We start from the raw sequence: 22,818 nt of genomic DNA, 5'->3' as shown, positions 1-22,818 counted from the left end.
ACGGCAGAAGGCAAAGCAGGAGCAGGCATCTTACATGGCAGGAACAGAGGCAAGACAAGGTGGGGGCCACAAGGTGCTGTACACTTTTAAACTACCAGATCTCATGAGAACTCACTTACTATGGTGAGAACAGTACTAAGGGGGACAGTGCTAAACCATTCACGAGAAACTGACCCCGTGATCCAATCACCTCCCACCAGGCCCTACCTCCAATACTGGGGATTACAATTCAACCTGAGATATGGGCAGGGGGACAAATCCAAACCATATCACTATTTTTGTTCCCAAAAGGAAAAAAAAAGAATAAATGAGTCTATAATAGAGTTTTAATGTACTTTGGCAGAAAGTGAATATAAAATTGGGATGAGTACAAACAAGAGTCTTTCTTTCCAGCAACCTTATCATACATGGTAACTATTTTTTAACTCTTCTTAATTTCTGTAGGGGAACAGAGTGTGTGATGCTGGCTATGGCTACTTTTTCCATCTCATGACCAACCAAACATCACAAGCTCCGCTTCTTTCCTTCACTCAGAACATTGCACATTCTTGTACCAGGTAACTTTGGGGAAATTCATCTACGTTTTGGCTGTCTTATGATTTCACATTTTTCTGTAGAATGCTCACAATGAGAGCACTTTGGGCATTTGCTGGAGATTGGGTGATGTTCCTGTGCATTTTCTGAAACTGCTTTTTTGAGGTATAATTGACATACAAAAAGCTGTCCATTTTTAATGTATGCAACTTGATGAGTTTGGAGATAAGTATACACCCCTGCAACCATCATCACCATCTGTGTCACAAACATATCTATCACCTCTAAAAGTTTTCCTCCAGAGCCTCTTTATTTGAATTATTATTATTACTGTAAGAACGTTTGACACAAAATCTGACCTCTTAGCAAATTTTTAAGTATAGAATATAGTATTGTTAATTTTGCTGTATTCTATACTTTGGCATTTTTCCATACAGTATATCTCTAGGACTTATTCATTTTGCATACTGAAACTTTGTACCCTTTGACTAATACTTCCCATTTTCCCCTCCTTCCAGCCCCTGCCAACCACCATTCTACTCTCTGCTTCTATAAGTTTGAATATTTTAGATTTCTCATTTAAATGATATGATGTACTATTGCCCTTCTGTGTCTGGCTTACCTCACCCAGCCCAGTGTCCCCCAGGTTTATCTGTATTGTCACAAATGGCAGGATTTCCTTCTCTTTAAAGGCTGAATAATATTCCATTGCAAGTATACAGCACATTTTCCCCAGCCATTAACCTATTGATGGACATCTTGGCTGCCTCTATGTCTTGGCTTTTGTATATAATTGTGTTAGCATTATTTTCTAGATCATAACAGTTCGATGGTAAAGAGAAGAGAGTCACATGAAAAGGCAGAAGGACAGAATGTACCTTTTGTGGCCAGAGATAATTCAATAGAGAGAGCAATTAAACTTCCAAATATGCAGAGCCCCTGGGAGGCTGCTAGGCTTGGGCTCTGGAGTAATCTGCATTTTGTTGGGATTTGGGAGCAGGTCACAGAGGGTAAAAGTGGGAGGGCTGAGGGGTAGGCAAGAACAGTTAGGGGGAGGGTCACAGATTCCATCTACCTTCACTCTCCCTAATACATTACTTTTACTTTGTATTTTTCAACAAGAAAAAGTAGGAAGTTAGAAACATAAAAATTGGCTTAATTTCATTCTTTGTTTCACTTTTTAGGTATGGTCTCTTTGTATACCCTAAATTTCAGCCACCTTGGGATAATGTCACTGGCACCACTCTGTTCCAGAGCTTCACAGTTTGGGAAAGTGCAGGTGGTGCCCAGGTAAGCTTTTTTGTTGTTGTTGTTATTGTTGTTGTTTTTAAAATTAAAACTGTCACTTGTTTTCTCACAGCAATTCATTATGCATATCTACTTAAATGGGAATGACTTGCCCTTGAGGGGAGCATTGCTGTGCTGTCACAATTTTAAAGCACCAATGGATCATAGGTGCTTGTAGAATAGTTGTTAAACAAATTCCTAGTCACTAATCCAGGGTTAGGTCATTTTCTCCATTGGGTGTTTTTGGCAACCCTAGAAGAGAACAACAGAATCATAAAGATTTATAATCAGGGGAGATCACAGAGGTTCCCTATTCCTTCTTTCCATCCCTACTTAGAGATAGAAATTAAGGCTAAGAAAGGGAAGGGACTTGTCAAAGATCACACAATTGGTTAGTAGTACAACCAAGTGCAGAATTTAGACTCCAAATGTTGTGCATTTGATGTCCCGATATCCTGAATAATACATGCCCCAGTCTTAAGAAAAAGCACTGTTCGTCATTGGTACACAAACATTCTAGCTCAAGATACCACTCTTACTTTAGAAGAAATAAGCTAAATTTTCTTCTATTTTTTTCTTAAAGGAAAAGAAAAGGTTCATGTTCAGTCATTTACTCTTCATTATCCCAGTGATTTTCTTATAAGGAAGCTTTGCATGCTCACTGCTAACAGCAACATGTAAAAATTATTCAGGGTCACTATTTGATGCAATACAGACAAAATTACATACACTTTGTCTCTGCCTAGAAATCTGGAGCATAAGATATATAGGTGAAGAACTATGTTTGTAGAGCCTTCAGGAAATAGAATACAAACATATAATAATGTCACAATAAGAAAGTCAAACATTTGTTTCATATATCCCATAAAAGAAAGAGAATTGTGGATGAAGGAAGCCCAAAAATATACAATTAGGATAGCTAACAGGTGGAGTCCGAAATGTATTTAGTATTTTGTTCTCATTTAATTTTATAAAATGCTTCCCATGAGCACTATAAATATTATAGGGGTAACAAATCTAGTGGAAACATTTGTTGAGTGCCCTCTTATGCAGAGAAGTGATTTATACCTGCAGGGGCTTAAGCTCTGTCTGCCTGCTCTTGAATAGCCTTGTTCTAGAGGAAATAATCTAGTAAAATGAAAATATTAAAAGATGCTAATAAAGCCATTTTTTGAAATTCTGCAATCAGAAATGCTAAACCTGTGAAGGAAAAAAATACAGAACTACAACTTGAACTCTTGTGCACTCAAATTTGATTAATCAAAAAGTTTAAATAATAAAAATATTCTTGGAATTGCACTTTTACAGTGAAGAATAAGGGGGAAATTAAATAACATAATAGCAGCAAATTTAAAACGTAAACTTCCCTCGAACTATACCAAAAAAGAAGAATGAAGTAAGAGGATTTATCCTTCCCTATTTTAAAACTTGCTACAAAGCAACAATAATCAAGACAGTGTAGTATATGGGCACAAAGACAGATATATATGTCAATGAAATAGAAGTGAGAGTCCGGAGATAAACCCATACATCTATAAACAAATGATTTTTTGACAAAGGATGCCAAGACCATTCAATGTGGGAAATATGGTCTTTTCAACAAATGGTGCTTGTATAACTAGATAGTCACACACAAAGGAATTAAGTTGTATCCTACCTTAATTTATGCTACTTACAAAAATTAACTTAAAATGAGTCATTATGTATTAATAATAGATAAAATTAGCAAAAAATTGGTCAAAGACGTAAACATAAGCACAACTCTGTCTCCCAGACCAGTGGTGTCTTGGTGTCTTACTCCCTTTTGTGCTGCTATAACAGAATAATAAAATTTGGGTAAATTATAATAAACAGAAATTTATTAGCTCATGATTCTGGAGGCTTGGAAGTCCAAGATTGAGAGGCCAGCCTCTTCTGAGGACCTTCTTGCTGCATCAGTCTATAGTAGAAAGGCAAAGAAGTCAAAGAAGGAGCAAGTGATAGAACTCACAGCCCCAAGTTTTTTTGTAATCAGCACTAATCCATTCATAACCTACACACCTCCTAACACTGTTATATCAGGGATTAAGCTTCCAAAACATGCTTTTTGGGGGACAGGCTTAAACCATAGCAAGTAGGAGGCTTACAACTCTACCAAGCTAATTTTGTTATTATATGACCCCTGTTTGGGTTATCATAAACATATATGTACATAACTTATGTTGAAATTACAAACAGTGACTCTGTAGTCATGCTGAGCTGCTTATTTCATATTTGCAATCTTCTGACAGTATAAGTTAATATATAATACATTGAAGAAAATGTTAAGCACTAGAGTTCTTGGATGCTATGTTTTTCTCTGTTACCTTTGTGTGATTTGGCCACTCCAAGTTTATTTTAGATATGTGGAGAATTCATACTGATCTTTTTAATGTATTGGTTATTATGAGGAGAAATAAAAGTACAAAGGGGTGTTACCAAAGGAGACTCATTAGTGCTGACCTCACAGCAACTTGAGGATGCCTATACTGACGTTGATGGACAAAAGGTGCTTTAATACAATATAGCATGCTTCTTTCTACTTAATAAATAATTTTAAAAGCTACAGGAAGTCCGCAAGAAAAACCAAGCCTCAGACCTTTGCTGTAACATGCTGTATTTTATAGATTTTTAGAAGTAGCAATCTTCGACTGAAAAACTTCAAAGTTTATTCATGCAGAGATTTTGGAATTGATGTCTTGGAAAGTGATGCAAATACTTCAGTTACTGACAGCTTATTACTTGGTCATTTTGCCCACAAGGTAAGTGCCTTAGTGTGGTTATTTTAGGCTGTCAATCACAACAAAATTACATGTGCTGGGCCCCCTGATGATCCAGGATATGCAATTTTAATAGCATTCTTTAGTGAATCTCATATTTAATTAGTAAAAGTTAAAAGATCTTTTTATTTGTAATAGTGGTGATATTGATAATAGAACTCATATATACACAGGGCTTTAGTGTTATGAGTACACATAAATCACAGAAGTCATAAGTAGCTTACAGAATTTTATTTGGTTGCAACTTAGAATTATTACTCATAGAAAGAGGTCAAATCATGAAATAGAAATTTGCCTAGTTCGTTATTTTGTATGTGATTCACTAATATGTGCCTAAGTATGGATTTCCACATGATGAAAATCAGACTCTAGATGACTTCTCAGGGTACAAGGATGCAGATGGGGCAAAGAGTACTTCCGGGTGGGAAGCACTAGTTCCTAAGTGGGGGTTCCTGGCTGCCATTGGTCTCTTAGGCTTCAGGTCTATAATGGATCCCCTATGTTCTTGTTTTTATTAGAACTACATTCATACCAGTCATCACATCATTATGGAAATCATAGATTTCTTGGGAGCCAAGGAAGAATATTCTCTTCAGTTTGTTCCTGAGTGCTTAGTTCAATGGAAATTTAAATGATAAGTTTTGATTCTTATACTTCCATTGAAGATTATTTATTTCATAGCTATAGATAAAAATGTGAAGATTTTAAAAGTCATTTTCTTATTGAGCTACATTTTCCTGGATTTAACTCTCAACTTTTCTTAGTAAAATCTCCTTTGAACTATACTTTTCAGGAGATAAATAAGTGGCAGTTTTTTTTCCCTCTAAAAGGATTACCACCTTGAGAGATGATTCTTCCTTTCAGACTGTGTAGTTTTCAAGAGAGGATGGTACCCAGATTTAGATTCTGTGATGCTGTGGTACATCAGAGGTCCTTAACTTTTCCAGAAATAACCTTAGAGTAGATGTTAAAAACAAAATTCCCAGCAAACTGAGTAACTGTCTTGGTAAATTAATGTTGCAGTATCTTAATTGATGTTAAATAGACATCATAATTAATCGGAAAGTGACAAAAATTAAGATGTAAATTATGACAAAAGGGTGCCTATCATGAGATAATCAAAAATAATCACACCCTTGGGGTGTAATTCACTAGGAATGTAGTACAGCTGAGGGCCTTTCAGTCTCTTAAGTAAGTGCAGGACAAGAGTCCCCTGGTGGAAAATGTTAAACAGTTTTGTTCTAGGGGATGTCTAGATGCTGGTTAGTTATCCAAATCATAAAACCACATAATTAAAGAGCCAACTATTACCTAAGAGATGATCTGGTTAACTTCTTGAACTTAGGGGAAAATGGAGGCTTGGAAACTTGAATGGCAGTTTAAGGTTCATGCCTAGTATTGTGGAGCTAGGACCACCCTGATATCCTCCCACTCCTGGTCAAATATTCTTCAATTGCACATGGAAAATGGCTTTGGCAAAGGACATTTATTAGTGTTCATACCAATGTTCCCTGAAGTGTTTTTCATGAAAAGCTAGCCCTTAGATAGTGTCCGGAAAGAGAAGATTATTTGGTTATAATTATATTTATACTGTGCTGTTTACCGTACCCTCTATTTCCCAAAATCTCCAACAAATCCAGAGATGTAATGTACAACATAAGCATTAGAGATAATAAAATTGTATTGTGTCAGGGAATTTTGTTAAATAAGTGGATTTTGGCTGCTCTTGTCACAGAAAAGTAACTGTGAGATGATAGATATGTTGATTTGCTTCACTATAACCTATGTGTACCCTGTAATATGTTGTAAATCTCAAATATACAGAATAAAATTCATTGAAAAAATACACTAAAGGCTCTGAGAAATTCTAGCATTAAAGTGAACAAGCAAAAAAAAATCTATTAATCTTTACTTAGCACAGTATTTTTCAGATTTATTTGGGAACCACTATGTTGCCAGGTGTCAGTTGTTCCAAAAAAAGAAAAAAAAAAAAAAAAAAAGAAAGAAAAAGAGGGTTCCTGACCTCTGTGGTTATGGGACTCTGATTTTAGCCTCTGTCTTTTGTGCCTGCCATTCCTTTAGGAATTAACACTTCCTTTTTTTTTTTTTTTTTGAGACGGAGTCTCGCTTTGTCGCCCAGGCTGGAGTGCAGTGGCGCTATCTTGGCTCACTGCAAGCTCCGCCTCCCGGGTTCACGCCATTCTCCTGCCTCAGCCTCCTGAGTAGCTGGGACCACAGGCGCCTGCCACCATGCCTGGCTGATTTTTTGTATTTTTAGTACAGACGGAGTTTCAACATGTTAGCCAGGATGGTCTCAATCTCCTAACCTCGTGATCCGCCCGCCTCGGCCTCCCGTAGTGCTGGGATTACAGGCGTGAGCCACTGCGCCTGGCCAGGAATTAAGACTTTTAAAGAATTTGGCCTGTCCATTGTTAGACTTTCCACTCACATATAATTGGTGGCATACAATTATCTGTGAGTCACATCCTAAAATAAACATTACTTTCTGGAAGAACTTTTTATCATCAGAAGGAATTTTTTTCCTTTAAGCATACCTGTACGTGTGTTGGTACTCTCACAGCCAATGTTACCTTTGTATTGAGATGAATAGAATAATTTTCAGTAAGAATGACTTAAATATACAAGAAAGACACGTGCTATATAGCATGACGATATATCCTAGGTTGGGTGCGTAGTTTGTTTATACCTATTGTCCCAGCATTCTGTCTAATTAACATACCCTTTCACACTAAAAAAATGTCTAATTTTAATTTAAATTACGGTCACCCTACTTATCGAAGTATCTGTAGGATGGCTGTCTTCGTTGTTATTGTAATTAATTTGAGCAGATGATGCTACTTTAAAAAATACCGTATTCAGACAGATGCTGATGGAGTTGCTTCATTCTTCCTCCTATTTCTCTAGGGGTGATTTCCCATTTTCACTTGTGGATTTGTCTTCTTCAATTTAGACCTTTCATCTTTTCGTTTCCCTAAATTCTGTTGTAGGACCCCTTTTCTTCTCAATATGCTAGCTCTCCCTGGGAGAAATCTCATTTTCTCTAGTGGTTTCAATTACCTTCCACATGCTGATGTCTCCCATATATTTGCATTTATTTCTACCATCTTATTTTGCACTTTCAATTTGCAATCCGTTTTTGGTTTCTGTTTTTTTCTTCTTTTCTATTTTGATTTGTCTTGTGTTGCATATTATCTTTTTATATTCACTCATTTGAAAGTTATCCATTCTGTTATGATTATTTTAGCTATTGGCCTTAAGTTTTTAATGTGCCTGCTTGTCTTAACAAAGTCTAAATTACATCAGCACTGTTAAACTTTACATAAGTAATGCAAGGACATTAAACTCCTTTAGCTTCTTTCCTTACCGTCTCATCTTCTATGTTACCTTTCTCTAGTATTTGTCCTACTTTTTAAGGTAAATGTTTCATGGAAATATAACATTTATGGAGAAATTTGCACAAATCACGGGGGAATAGCTCAGTGGATTTTTACAAAGCAAACCAACCATGTGTATGTATACGACTGAGAACAAGAAATAGAACATTGCCAGAGCAAGATCCTGTCTCTAAAAAATAAAAACTAATAATAAATAAATGAACATTATCAGCTCCTCTAAAGCCTCTTCTTGTCCCCCCATTCAACCCCACTCTGCACGCCCTAGCCAAAGGGCAAGCACTATTCAGCCTTCTATCGATATAGATTAATTTCTCCTGTTTTTTAAGTTTGTGTAAATGGAATCATAAAGCATGTAACTTATTGTACCTGGTTGTTTTCATCATTTGTAAGTTTGGTTATTTACAAATAATAATGCTATAAGCATTATTCTATATGCCTTCTGGTCTTCATGTGCATGCATTTCTGTTGAATATAAGCCAAGTTGTAAAATTGCTGGATCATCGTGTAACTTTAGTGGATAATGCCAAGCAACAATCCAGAGTTTATGCTTACACCAGCAATGTATAAGAAGGGTTTCAAAGCTCTGTCTTAGAATCTCCCTTGAACATTATCCTGGAGATTTCCTTCATGTCTGTCTAGTATTGGAACTCTTGTTTCTGATTCGTACATCATCTTCTTTTCTGGCTTAATTCCTCATTTTGTTTGAACATACCCTAAGGTAACTCTCTGAAAAAAAAAAAAAAAAAAAAGGAAACGATGGAAGGTGAAAGTTCTGAGCTATATATGGAGACCCCTTTATTAGTAGATTGTTGGTTATAGGATACCAGGTTGAAGTTCATTTTGCATTGAAATTTTGAAGGCAATATTCCATCATCTTGTAGCTCCTTCTGGTCTTGAGGCTGAATAGTTTTAAGATACTCAGATTCGGTGGCTCACACCTGTAATCCCAGCAGTTTGGGAGGCCGAGGTGTGCAGATCACCTGAGGTCAGGGGTTCGAGACCTGCCTGGCCAACATGGCAAAACCCTGTCTCTGCTAAAAGTACAAAAATTAGCCAGATGTGGTGGCATGCACTTGTAGTCCCAGCTACTCGGGAGGCTGAAGTAGGAGAATCACTTCAACCCAGGAAGCAGAGGTTGCAGTGAGCCGAGATCATGCCACTGCACTGCAGACTGTGCAACAGAGTGAGACTCTGTCTCAAAAAAAAAAAAAAAATACTCAGATTCCAGGATTTTTGTACGTAACTTATTTTTTTTCTCTCTGAAAGCTCTTAGGAACTTGTCCTTGTCCCTGGTGTTTTGCAATTTCAATATGATGCACTTTGCTGTGGCTCTTTTTTCTAAACATTGTGCTGGATACTGAGTGGGACTTTTCAGTCTGGAAAATTATATCCTTTCCTTCTGGACAGTTTTCTTCAATTATTTCTTTGATAATTCTTTCCCCTATGTTTTCCTCTTTTCCTTAAAGCTATGATTATTTAAATATTGGGCCTCCTGGAATGTTTTTCTCATCTTAATGTTCTTACTGATTTTCCATCTCTTTGTCTTTTTGTTCTACTTTCTATGATATTGAATTTCTTTTTTTCTACTTTCCTATTTCCTTTTTTTTCTAAAAATAATATTTTAGGCTTCTATTTGTTTCATGGATATAATATACTTATTTCTCCAAGGCCATTAATTATAGTTTTTGTTTTCTTCTGATTTCTAGACTAGCTTTGTGTCCACTGGGTTTCTTTTCTGCTATTTGTTTATTGTTTCATCATTTTTCATGTTGGGAGTGATTGAAAAAATTCTGGTAATCCTCAAATGTAAGACTATTTTTAACAATGGAACAGTGAGGCACTAGCAGCTTGATTGGATAGTGTTCGTCAAAGAGATTTTGTGGAAAATCATGAAAACACATTGTTTCTTTCTTTTCAGACTTTTTGTTAAAGTTTTTAAAATATATTAATATACAGCAAAACTGACTTTTTGATGTACAGTTCTATGAGCTTTAACACATGTACACATTTGTGTAACAACCACGACGACAATCAAGACACAGAACAGTTGCATCCACCCCAGTTCCTTGCTCCATCTTTGTAGCCACAGCCTCCTCTTGCTTTAAACCACTGGCAATCACTAATATATTCTCTGTCACTATAGTTTTGCCTTTTCAACAGCCATATAAATGGAGTCATATAGTATGTAACCTTTTGAGACTGGCTTCCTTCACTCCTGAATGCCATTGGGATTCATCTAACTTGTTGCACATATCAATATTACGTTCCTTATTATTGACGAATAGTATTCCATTAGATAGATGTAATGCAGTTTGTTAATCCATTCATTTATTGAGGTGCACTTGACTTGTTTCCAGATTTGGTGATTATAAATGGAACTGTTATGAACATTTGTGTCAGGTTTTTATATAAATGTAAGTTTTCATTTCTCCAAGGTAAATACCTAGGAGTTGAATTGCTAGGTCATATGATAAGGGCATATTTAACTTTATAAGAAACTGCCAAAGTTTTCCACAGTGGCCGTCTCATTTTGCATTCCACTAGAAACAGGAGAGTTTTAATTCTTTCTCATCCTCATCAGCACTTACTATTGTCACTGTATTTTTATTTATCCATTCAATAGGTGCATAGTATATTTTAGTGTGATCTTAATTTGCATTTCCCTAGTGAATAATGATGTTGAACATTTTTTTTCTGTGCTTATTTGCTATCTGTATATTTTCTTTTCTGGGTTATCTTTTGAAGGTTTTTTTTCCCTGATTTTTGAATTGCGTTGTCTGTTTTCTTGCTGTTGAAACCTGAGAGTTCTTTCTATATTCTGGATATAGGTCCTTTGTCATATGTGTGATTGGTAAATATTTTCTCTTAGTCAATAGCTCACTTTTTTATCTTTGTTTTTATTCATGCATTATGAATTGTATTTCATGTGTCCAGTTTTCTTATTTTGCTTTCATCTTTTTTTCTTTTAAATCACAGGGAAGTCTGTGTATGTCATCTGGGATTAAAACTCCTAAAAGATGGGAACTGATGGTGTCTAACACAACCTTTGTTAATTTTGATCTCATCAACTGTGTGGCCATTAGAACCTGTTCAGATTGTTCCCAAGGACAAGGTAATTATTTGAATAGACAGAACAGATGATAAATAAGGCCAATATTCAAGTCAGTATTATAAATAGTGGCAAATACTTTGTGAATCATTATCTCTTTCAGTTATAAGATTGCATCAGTAGAAACTGTTGCTTAAATCTCCTAAAAGACATCCTGGAGGTTCTCCCAGTACAGCTTCTGCAGCTCCCTGTCCTCCTCCTATTATGGTGCCTATCACATTCTATCATTATGGTCCTATGTCTCTGCTGGACTCTAACCTTCATAAAGGCAGAGATCATGTATTTCTTGCTCAGAGTTTTAATTATTAGTAGCTAGCACAGAGCCAGATGCCTAGTAGGCAGTTGATTGATTAAATGAAAGAATGGAGTTAGATGGGTAGATATCTGGTATAAACTAACATGCATACAGCCTTTCCTGAAAGAGCCAAAGTTCAGGTAGTTAATGTTTTCAACAGTCCAGGGCTTGATGTACGCACAAAGGGAAACATAGGAGTTCTTGCTCACTTTTTAACCACATCTCAGAGGTGGTAAGAAATAACTTGGAGGACTCATGGGCCAAGGTGAAAGAGGTAGAGAGTAATCTAGTTGATTTGATCATCGTAAACAGCCAAACCAAGTAATTTAAGTAAATATGCTCTTGTGGTTTGAATCACCAATTTAGATAATTGTTTGTTTTTTTAATTAAATGAATAATCAACAAGTCTCCACTTTACTTTTTTTTCCTATGTAGGCAGAATGAAAGATTGTTTTTATTTGGGTGGCATCTGAGTTTAGGATTGTAGAAATAATAATAGAAATAAAAATGCCTCATAACAAGTGCTTGCAATCGCAATTCCTCAATTCTTTAATATCTTGACTATTTCATATCATTCATGAGACAGTGAAAAAAAATCACACTACTCCTATGAACTCTAATCCCTTTTCACTGAATAGTATTGGCTAACCCCTCTCTTCATTTGCTTAAATACAATCTATTTCAGGCTCTGCTTAAGGACCTAGGGGGTACAAATATAAAAAAACACATAGTTTCTGTCCTCCAGGAACTCTTGATCTAGGCACTAAAATAAATGTCCAAGCCCATTATTGTAAGAGAGCATGATGAACGCAGTAACAGAGGACTCAACAAAGTCAGTGAAGGGGCCGAGGAAGGGGGTCAGGCAAGAGCTCATAGAGGTTATTCTTGAGTAGGGTTTAGGAAGGTGAATAGAAGTTTGCAAGAAGGTATATGCAAGGAAGAATTTCTAGGAACAGTATACACACAAAAAATAGAATCCAAGAAGTAAGTTGTTCTTGGGAAATCACAAAGAAGTCCAGTATGACTGAAATGTAGAGCTGCAGGTGGTTTGTGGTATTAAATGAAATACAGAAGTTGCAAGAGGTGCAATTGTGTAGCCTTTCATGTATGAATTAATTCACTGCATGTACTCTATTGGGCTGCAGAATGAAAACATTAGAGCCTCTATTTGTATCTTTTTCATTTTATTTTCTTTTTTGTATATTTTATAATGTACATAATATATTATGGTATGGTAGTATGTGTACTGGGAGATGTGTACTTAGTTTTCTTCCTTTAATTACATGGGTGTGTGAATTAGAAGATCACTGCCATACTTTCCTTCTAGGCAGTTGGACTGATAGTACCAATGAGTCACATGGCAGTGGTGTTGGGGAAAGACTGCCAAGAAGTGTGGCCCTACAGCTAATACTTAGAAAGTGTATTACTAATACTATTTGCCCAAGTGATTAATTGAGTTTGCTTTTGAAAGTAAATGTTTAAATAAACCTTATAGTAAGAGGTATTGGAGGGGTTAGACTCACCACAGAGGAATGAAAGCTGAAAGATTGGAAGACTAAACCATAGCATCTTTGGTGCTTAGTAATTAATAAATTAATGTTTTCTGCTTCTATTTCCCACTAGACCAGAGTTTCTTACCCTTGGCACTATTGGCATTTTGGGTGAGATAATTCTTTGTTGTGGGGATTGTCCTGTGCATTGTAGGATATTTAGCAGCATCTCTGGTTTCTACCTACTAGCTGCCAGTAGCACTGCCAGCTCCCCAATTGTGACAGCCAAAAATGATTGAAAATAGTGCCATGTGTCTTGGAAGGTAAAATCAACCATGATAGAAAAATCACTGCCCTACAATGTGGGCTATAGACTGCATGAAGGTAGGGCCAATGCTGCAGTTATACCTCTTAGTATCTCTAGCACACCAGAGCTTGGTAGACAGTAAACACTCACTGTAAAACACCCACAGAAAACACTTTTTTTTCTTGCATGAATAGGTGAATTGTAAAACTAGATAAATATGCAATTTAAATCCTAAGACCATCACTCCAGTGAATTTAGTTGCTATTTGTGCCATTGTGTAATAATCTTTCTGTTTTCCAATTTATAGGTGGATTTACTGTGAAGACCAGCCAGTTGAAGTTTACAAACTCTTCAAACTTAGTGGCATTTCCATTTCCTCATGCAGCAGTTTTGGAAGACTTGGATGGGTCTCTGTCTGGGAAAAACAGAAGTCACATTCTTGCTTCTATGGAAACCCTTTCAGCTTCTTGTTTGGTCAATTCAAGCTTTGGTCGGGTTGTCCATGGCAGTGCCTGTGGAGGAGGTGTTCTTTTTCATCGTATGTCTATTGGTTTGTAAGTGGAATTAACTATACTTTTTAGCTTGCCGATGGGCATGCATCTGTTATTCTGGTTGTCGAGGCTTATAGAAGGGAAATTGTTTTCTAGATTATTTGAAGTATTTAGCTCTAAAGAAGTGAAATGGGAATAATTTTGACAGCTGCTGAATCGTGAGTGTATGGTAGTTTTAAGCTGACTCAAATGGCAGCTAACTTGCCATATCTTTGGACCAGATCTCATGGCTTGTGACCTCTCATTGACATTTTGGGCTAATAACTTCTTCTTAGAAAGACTTACAACCAACAGAGAGTTTGAAATATATTTAAATTAAAAGTATTATTAAAAAATTCTAATAATGTCCATTCTCATTTATATACATGTACTCTTCCCAAGCTCTTTTTAAGTGTTCAGTATGCTCCGGGGAAGCAATTGCTGATGCCTCCTATTACTTGCAAGGTTGCTTCACTCCAGTTCATTTTCCTTGTTAATTTCATGAACTATTGGATTCCTACAATACATTTCCTATTAATATTGGAACAAGGACTCCTTGGTTATGCTACTCAAACTACCATTAAGTCAGCAGCGGGGCTGTTTATAATGCATAATAGGATTGCTCCTGCCCTCTTTAATTTCCAGGTAATGATTGCTGAATGTCTAGGGTTCTGTCTTTTACTTATTCCAAATGCATTGTATATATTTAGCCACACTTATTTTCTTCCTTTGTCTTAAGTGTCCTAACTCCATGAATATTAAGTCAAGCAATTCAGTCAGACCTCACTGGCCTCTTACTTGAACAAGTAAACTCCAGGGAGTGAGAATCATTGTGGTTAGGATTGCACTAACTCTGTATTTTGAATGCATATGGAATCAGTACTTTGGCATTCTGTTTTAGAAGCCTTAGCAATGCACTGGTAGCACTGAATAGTCTGGAAATTTTTCATTTTTGCTTTCTAGACATTCATTATTCTACCTAACGTTAATGAGCCCAATTCCAGTGAGTAAAATAATAATATGTAGGGATATATTTTTATTTCTAATCATTTTGATTGTACAGAGCATGACTTTTTCTTCATTCTCAGGGATGCAGCCTGATTTTTATTATTTTAGTGTTTTTACCAAGGATGTTTTAAATGAGCGTTTTGAGAGTTATAAAAATTAGTGATTTATTTCTTACATGCATTTTATCAAATGAGGAAAATAGATTTGTGTACTTAAAAGGAACATTATATGCTTCTATAATATTTATTTCTGCGTGTTCTTGATAGTCCTTTATCATGCTTTACTTTGAGATCTACTGGTAGGCTGTCTCTTGGAGAGGCACTTGTCAATGTGATGTTAGAAGGCTCTGTAGTGCCTGAAACTTGTTTGAGCATTTGCTCTTTGAGATCTTTGGGACAGGATATTAAGGTGCTTGCCTTGGCAGCAGGTCATGATCCCACCACTTGGGGACTGACAAGGTCAAGAAAAATGTAATACTGATACTGTGTTCTAAGTAGATTCAAAAGGGTCTAGCAGGATGAAAAACTTATCCTGGTTTTCCTGGATTTTTTCTTGTTTTAAAAAGGCAAATTCCGTGTTCTGGAAACTTCCTCAGTCATCTAGGCTGATTGGTCACTCTACTCCTTAGAATCTATTTAAAATTTTCAGGTTGACTCACAGGTCTATGGACAAATACTCAACTGACCCTAATTAGTCACCTGGAAGTCTCAGCATGCTTCCAGTTATAAATCTCTTGGCCCTGATGTGCTCACTTCTAGGAGAGGCAACTGAATTAGATGATCTCTAAGGTCTTGCTGCTCAAAGTGTTTTCCATGGACCAGCAGCAGCAGCACCAGGGATTTTTTTTTAGAAATGCAGAATCTCAGGCTGGGCCCCAGATGTCCTGCATTACAATGCCCAGGTGATTGGTATTAAAGTCTGAGAGGCACTCCTCTAAGGTCCTTCTAATTTTATCTATGATTCTATCCCTAGCTATTTGTGCTCAGTGGCTTGATCTTTGTCCCAAAGCATTATAACCTCATTAGGAACATGTCAGATCTAATGAGCAATTTGAATTCAGCGTAGATGCAAACTTTGCTGCATTTCATGGAGAAAGGATTAATTTGTTGTGCTATTTGCCCTGGGGCAAGCACCCTAAGAGTTGATTTACAAAGCTCTCACAGTCATGATCTTTTGGGGTTGCATGTTGATGGAGATCTAATATGGCATAAGCACCCTGCTGTCTTCACTTTCAACCCTTAACTCCCTCCCTCAGTAAGAGGTCCAGAGAGGGCAGGGAGTGAGGCTTTACATAGCTGCATAAACAAGACATCCTCTTTCTGTTCTGCTAAGAACCAAGCTCTTGGAGTGTGAGTTCTTCCTTGGTAGGCCCCCTCTCTGGTCCATTTTCACTATAAGTTATTTGTTTGACATTGGCAACCTTCTGTTCCTGTCCCTCACTGCCTTAAATCTGACGGTGCTTACCTTTGTGGCACTTCCTACTTTGTTGGTTCCTATGACTCAAAGCCAACAGTTGGGATGACAGAAGTATTTAAATATTTGAAGTTGGCCACACTATTTAATATTTGGGTGAAGAAAAAACTGCCACTCTACAAGGCAGAGTCTAGTTTATGTTTTGTTAAAATGACAGCATGCTTGATCTGCATGAGTGCTGCTTACATTGTTTTCTCTCATCAGCTCTAAAAACATGCTTTCTGTAGAAGCCGCAGGTATTCTGGATAGCGTTCCTTTCCCAGCTTCTGTTTCTACCAGCTTCCCCCTATGAACCTCAGTGTTCCTGGTGAGACAGGGGTAGTGTTAGTTCTGCCAATGTAAGTCAGGACCTCATATCAGAAATACATGCCAGTGACAGTTTTTCTCCAGGGTCCCATAATTATAAAATGTCCCACATAGTTCTTGGATTTATCTATCCCAAACTTTAGGTAAACATTTTTTTTTTCTGTATAGAAATAATTACATGAAACAAGTACAATATTATCAGTAGGATTTTGTGTGCTCTTTTTAGATCTCCCTAGTCCAAATTGTGATGTGCCATAAGAGTGAATTACCCACCATATAGATAAGACTTAATATAAAAAAAAGAATGTAAAATATCTCAATAATTTGTTTATATTGATCATGTTGAAATAATATTTTGGATAGATTGGGCTAAATATATTACTAAAATTAATTTAACTTGTTTATTTTGAGCTTTTTGGTGTGGCTACTCTAAAACTCAACTTGCCAAAATGGGATTTATGATTTTTTTCTGTAGACCTGTTTCTCTCTGGGTGCTCAGAATCCCACTGAGGCAAATGCTGGTCTAAACCTGAAACATGGAGTCATCCTTGACTCATCTTTGTACCTTATTTCCCACACTAATCACCTATCAGCTCAATTTTCCTCCTTAAGAAATCCCTTTTGAGTCTTTCTACTTCTCTCCTTCCCCAAATCCTTCTCCAGTCTGGGCTACCATTACTTTTTCACCTGTAGAACCACAACAGCCGCTTAGCTTGCCATTTTTCGGTGTTTCAATCTCTGAACTTTCTAAATGCAGATCTGATCTTGCCATCCATTCCCTTGCGTGAAACTTTTAAAGAATTCTCAGTGCTTTCCAAGGAAAGTCTGACATTCCTAATGTGTCATGGAGCTTCCGTGTCCTGCTGTCTGCTTTGGGTTCCAGCATTATCTCTCGGCACTCTGCTCTACCTTTCCTGCATTCTGTCCCTTAGCCACATTCAACTTATTTGTGCTCTTCAATTCATAATGTTCAGCTTCCATGAACTCAGCATAGAGGTCATTTTCTCTGCTAGGCTTCCCTGAGCATGCTGCGCAGGTTTTGATATCTCTGTTGTGTGCTAGCTCTTTATACTTGCTCTAATCAGTACTTATAGCACCTGCATAGCTTTCTAAATTGTCCGTCTCTCCTTATAGATGGCAAGGAGGGCAAATAGGGATTTTCTTTGTATTATGATGCCCCAAAATCTGTTTAACACATAGCAACTCAACAAAATTGGTGTTGAGTAAAAAAATATAAATAAAAAATAGTGGACTGCCCCCAAATCTTCCTTTAGTGTCCTTATTGTCTATTTCTCTCCTAGGACATGTTCATGAGGAGTCCGCAGCATTTGGCTTTTCTTCAGAAGACCCAGGAGTAAAATGCTATCTCCAGTCTTCTAAAATTCCTAGGAATATCTAGTATTTAAGAATCTTCTTTCATAATCTTCTCTGGGCTTTTACTTTCCTGGGGCAATCATTTGACTGGAGGATTTATTCTAATTGCTGATTCCTTCTCTATCCAACCCCACTCTACCCCCATTCAATCTTCAGTTTGCCTTTATTTGTAATTGTTTTCTTGTCCTGGTGGAATAGATACATAAAACTGTGATAGAGAGGATGTAAGCTCAACCCTTGTAATTATTTTCTCGAAAATTTTTGTCATTGTTGTTTACAGCAATGTATAACTTCTTCACTTGTTGTAGACTCATTGAGATATCAACAGATCAGACCTTGATTCTGTCTTCAAATTTTTGGCTGTATTGAGTGTGAGGGAGATTAGAAGAGCTTGCAAGATTTTGTAGGTTGGCTGACCAGTCCTTCTGAGTTTTTACAGGACGTACATAAAATAGTTAAGACATATATACAGTACATGTTTGAAATTAGTTTTCAGACTGAAGAATAGAGAAGTAATTAACAATCCTTTGTGGGTACAAGTCATATCCCCTCTACTTCCTAGGTATATTTCTTTGCATAAGTTACTTTACCTCTTTTTGTTTCAGTTCTTTCATCACTAAAATGGGTATAATGGTATTTATCCCTCAGGGTCATTGCTTGACCTGTAGTAGGTACTCTTTAAAGAATATCTATTTTACATTTGTGATTTACAAAACAACGCATAGGCATAATACTAATTGAATAGGTTACTGCAGAATTTTTTGTTTCTGAGAAACAAATGCCTGGCAAGGGAATTAGGTAATGTAACTTAATCCAATTCCTGAAAAATAGGGAATAATTTGTAGTAATCATATGACATTGTACTGACCCAGCAAAACCTCCCAGGTGGTTGTAGAACCTGAGGTCATTCAGGGCGTAGACTTTGATTCATCGTGCCCCAGTACCTTCTGTTTCTTCCTTCCCACCTCTCCTGGAAAATAAAAGGTTAATGTTCTTGTTGATCACCTTGATTCTTAGATCTTGCTTAATATCCTCTCCTGTAGTGCTTGCGTTCAGTTTTACCTATGTAACCACTTTTAAGGTGTCAATGTTCAAAGTACGAGTCACCCCCGCCTCTGTGAATGCAAAAATAAAGAAGAGTTCAAATGGAAATTTTGGCCTAGCTTTTCCTCTAATAATCGCTTGACTTTCCTTCCTAGGGATAAATAGGCATGGCATCACTAATGGTACCTTTTCAGTCCTTAAAAAACAACCCTGTGAGACAAGAAAATTCAAAGATGTATTATCTTTTCTTGGCAGCAAAGGTTACAGAATTAAAGTAGAAAAAGATCTAAAAATCACAATGGACCCCAAACTGAGGAATATCATCAACAATATTACATGGTTATTAAGTTTTATGAATAATAAAAGGTTGCAGTGGTATGCTGGTAAATGTTTAACAACTAGCTCTCCAGAATAAAAAGCTCTGGTTTATTTCATTTGCCTAATTCTATGGTGAAAATACTCTCACATGACTTATTTTAAGCTTCCAACCTAAAAGCACTGAACATGAAGTTGGGAAGAAGGGTCAATGATGGGCTTCTGCCAGCCAGTGTCAGTCATCCCCATCACAGCTCTGGTATGCATATATATATATGGGAGGACAAGCTTCTTAGTCTAACTTCCTACCTGCTGGATAAAATATTTTTCAATATCCCTGACAAGCAGTTGTCCACCTGTCTACCTTCTGGTTGCATAGCTTCAATGACAGTGTTCTCATGTTCTCAAATAGCCATTCCAATTGGACTCAGCAGATCAAAAGTAGAGATGCAATGGTATATGGTCACCTAAAGTAGGATAATGGACATCTACTGCTTTTCTTCATATATTAAGATAGAATGGGCAAAAAGTATTGTCCTAATATAACAGCAGATAACTATGTTGCAAAAACTGTAGATACTTCCTTAGAGGAGAAATATTTAAGTGTTTCTGAATCCATAAGGCTGTGGATGGAAAAACTTAATGATACAATGATAATGAAATATTACTGAATGGTGGCAGGTTAGCAGATAGAATAGCGGTGCTGTGACAAGGATTGTTATGAGCATGGTGTATTTTTAAAGGATGCTCATGCAAAACCATGCCACAGAAATTTGTTGGCTGTGCTCACAGTTTTGATTTTTCTTCCCCTTTGTGCAGTAAAAGATGAGAGTGACATCAACAAGCACAAATACTCAGAAGATGTTTGCAACACCATTTGAGGTTAGGTATTGTGGTGTGTCTGGCTTAGGAGATGGATAATTACAGAGGATTTATTTCACAACTGTTCCAAATCAAGAGCATTTAGAGCTCAGTGCAATGCTTGTCTTTAATACACAGATATGGACCCTCAGGAAAAGTAAGCTAATGGTAAACAAAAACCAGGGAGTTAATATCTGCTCTCATTGGTATTATTGATTGCCTAACAAATCCTTTGTGGGATTCAACAGTTCTTCACAGTACATGGGCACTAAGTTACATAACTCTTTAAGTAACTAGTATGGTAAATTGGTACTTTGACCAGGAAGTTTTACCAAGTGATAGTGTTATATTTCTAATGGAACATTTCCCTGAATTAAAAACAGGTTTGGGCCAGGCATGGTGGCTCACGCCTGTAATCTCAGCACTTTGGGAGGCTGAGGCGGGTGGATCACCTGAGGTCAGGAGTTCGAGACCAGCCTGGCCAACATGGTGAAACCCCATCTGTACTAAAAATATAAAAAATTAGCTGGATGTGGTGGTGGGTGCCCGTAATCCCAGCTACTCAGGAGTCTGAGGCAGGAGAATTGCTTGAACCCGAGAGGCAGAGGTTGCAGTGAGCCGAGATCATGCCACTGCGCTCCAGCCTGGGCAACAAGAGTGAAACTCCATCTCAAATAATAATAATAATAAAATAAAAAATAAAATAAAAAAGAACAAACATTAAGGCAGCCCACAGAAAAGAAAAACAACATGTAAGGCTTATAGCCCTTTTGTCTTTTTGATCATAGACAGGAGGAGCTGTTGCTGATGCAGAGGTAAGGGTTAACATTTAAAATGGACTGGTTGCCTCCTGATTTCTTGCACATAAAGCCATGAGAAGTTCAGGGAGAGACTTCTTCCCCTAGTAATGAAGCTCTCTGCTGCTAATGGCCCATGCAGACTCCCTTGGCTCCTCCAAATTAGAAATACTTTTGTGCTCCTTTGCTTCATTAACAGTAAAGAGTGGGAGATTGGTGGCTATTTAGGGCATGGGGAAATTGGTGGCTATTTAGGGCAAGTGAAAATTGTAGTAATTATTGTTGGTAAGTTCTCTTCATGGTGTTTTTTTGACTCTTGATGTTCTTTTGGTGCTTTTCAGGAGACCCCTCCATGGTCAATTCTGGCATTTGGCCTAGGAGGACAGGAGATGACCTGACTGAATTTTTGGGCCCTGGTGATGGTCAGTACAAGCCATCTTGCCTGATGGGAGATGGGTCTTTTGCTTTTTGAGTTGCTTTTCAGAGTGGAAAGCATATCTGAATGCTTACCATATGACCCTCTCTACTACCAGCTGTGATAAAAGTGTAGTATATATGATAACCTCCTTCTCTACCTGTATTGCACTACAGAAAGCTGGTGCTGCACATGAGTGCCTATGAAATTGCATCCCTAATAAACCTTGATTGAGATGGGTGAGGGGAGCTTGATAGACTCAAGGCTCTGAGAGAATGAGCAGTGCATGAAGGAGAAATAAGAAAGTAATTTAGGATCACAGTGTGCTATGGTATGTCTCTGGTTGGCCAAGGAGTTTGCATCAGACTATTGGATTCTGACTAGAAGGAGAAGAACCTCCAAAGGAAGGTGCAATGTTTCCAAAGACAAACAGAACTAAATTATTGCTAGCATTTAGCAGTTTGACACTATTTGAAGAGGGACCACATTTGTATGGGCCTTCAGAAACTGGGGAGATTATCTGAAAAATGCTTCCTTCAATAATTGAAATTGTAATCTACAGAAACTGAGTCAGGGGAAATTACATCCTAAAAATTGGTCTGTAAATGTGGTGTTAATTGAAATTTGACGAGTAATTAAGTCCAGTCAAGGTGACCAGGGGAATTCTTGGGACCACATTGCTGGAATTAAAAAATATTTCTGGAAATATCTACCCAATTGATTATACTATCACATATTGAGGTAATTTTTTTTTTTTTTTTTTTTGAGACAGAGTCTCGCTCTGTTGCCCAGGCTGGAGTGCAGTGGTGCGATCTCTGCTCACTACAGGCTCCGCCTCCCAGGTTCACGCCATTCTCCTGCCTCAGCCTCCCGAGTAGCTGGGACTACAGGCGCATGCTGCCACGCCCGGCTAATTTTTTGTATTTTTAGTACAGACGGGGTTTCACCGTGTTAGCCAGGATGGTCTCGATCTCCTGATCTCATGATCCACCCGCCTCGGAGTCCCAAAGTGCTGGGATTACAGGCATGAGCCACCGCTCCTGGCCGAGGTAATTTTTTTTAATGATCAACGTGGTATGCATGAGAAGATAGGTGAGGCAGGAGGAATTAAATGTGAACAGATGGATGCTTTTGAACAGAGATCTTTTGGTTTGTAGTTAAAACTATTTTTAAAAAGTGGTTTAATTGACAGCACTTGACTAGGATTGCAGAAATATGAGTTTTCAAGGAAATCATAGCATTTTCCTAGACCAGAGACCGTTATTAGTGCACATTGCTTGTGTGTGCCCAGGAGAGGTTTTCTGACCACTGACTATGTTTGTCCTCTTGGCAAATATCCTACTGATATGGGGTTGATTGTATCAAGCTCTAATAACTTAGGATCCCCCAACTGCTGATTTCTTTTGAAAATAAGTTTGCAGGAAATCTCTTGACCCTCATGTGATTTTCTAGGTAGACT

General features: G+C 37.4%; 1 protein-coding gene across 1 annotated transcript in view; it reads left to right on the top strand.

The window, feature by feature from the left end:
- The window catches only part of PKHD1 (PKHD1 ciliary IPT domain containing fibrocystin/polyductin), a 460,859-nt gene that overhangs the window by 200,648 nt on the left and 237,393 nt on the right, over positions 1-22,818 (top strand). Inside the window, exons 43-47 of the mRNA XM_031012474.3 lie at positions 445-557; positions 1,719-1,824; positions 4,467-4,601; positions 11,012-11,147; positions 13,544-13,790. Coding sequence (XP_030868334.2) covers positions 445-557; positions 1,719-1,824; positions 4,467-4,601; positions 11,012-11,147; positions 13,544-13,790 — 737 coding nt within the window. The remainder of the gene's footprint in view (positions 1-444; positions 558-1,718; positions 1,825-4,466; positions 4,602-11,011; positions 11,148-13,543; positions 13,791-22,818) is intronic.

The sequence above is a fragment of the Gorilla gorilla genome, chromosome 5 (genome assembly GCF_029281585.2).
Source record: "Gorilla gorilla gorilla isolate KB3781 chromosome 5, NHGRI_mGorGor1-v2.1_pri, whole genome shotgun sequence".
In the NCBI taxonomy this organism is placed as follows: Eukaryota; Metazoa; Chordata; class Mammalia; order Primates; family Hominidae; genus Gorilla; species Gorilla gorilla.
The sequence above is the reverse complement of the archived record's forward strand: the minus strand, read 5'-3'. Positions and strand labels throughout refer to the sequence as shown.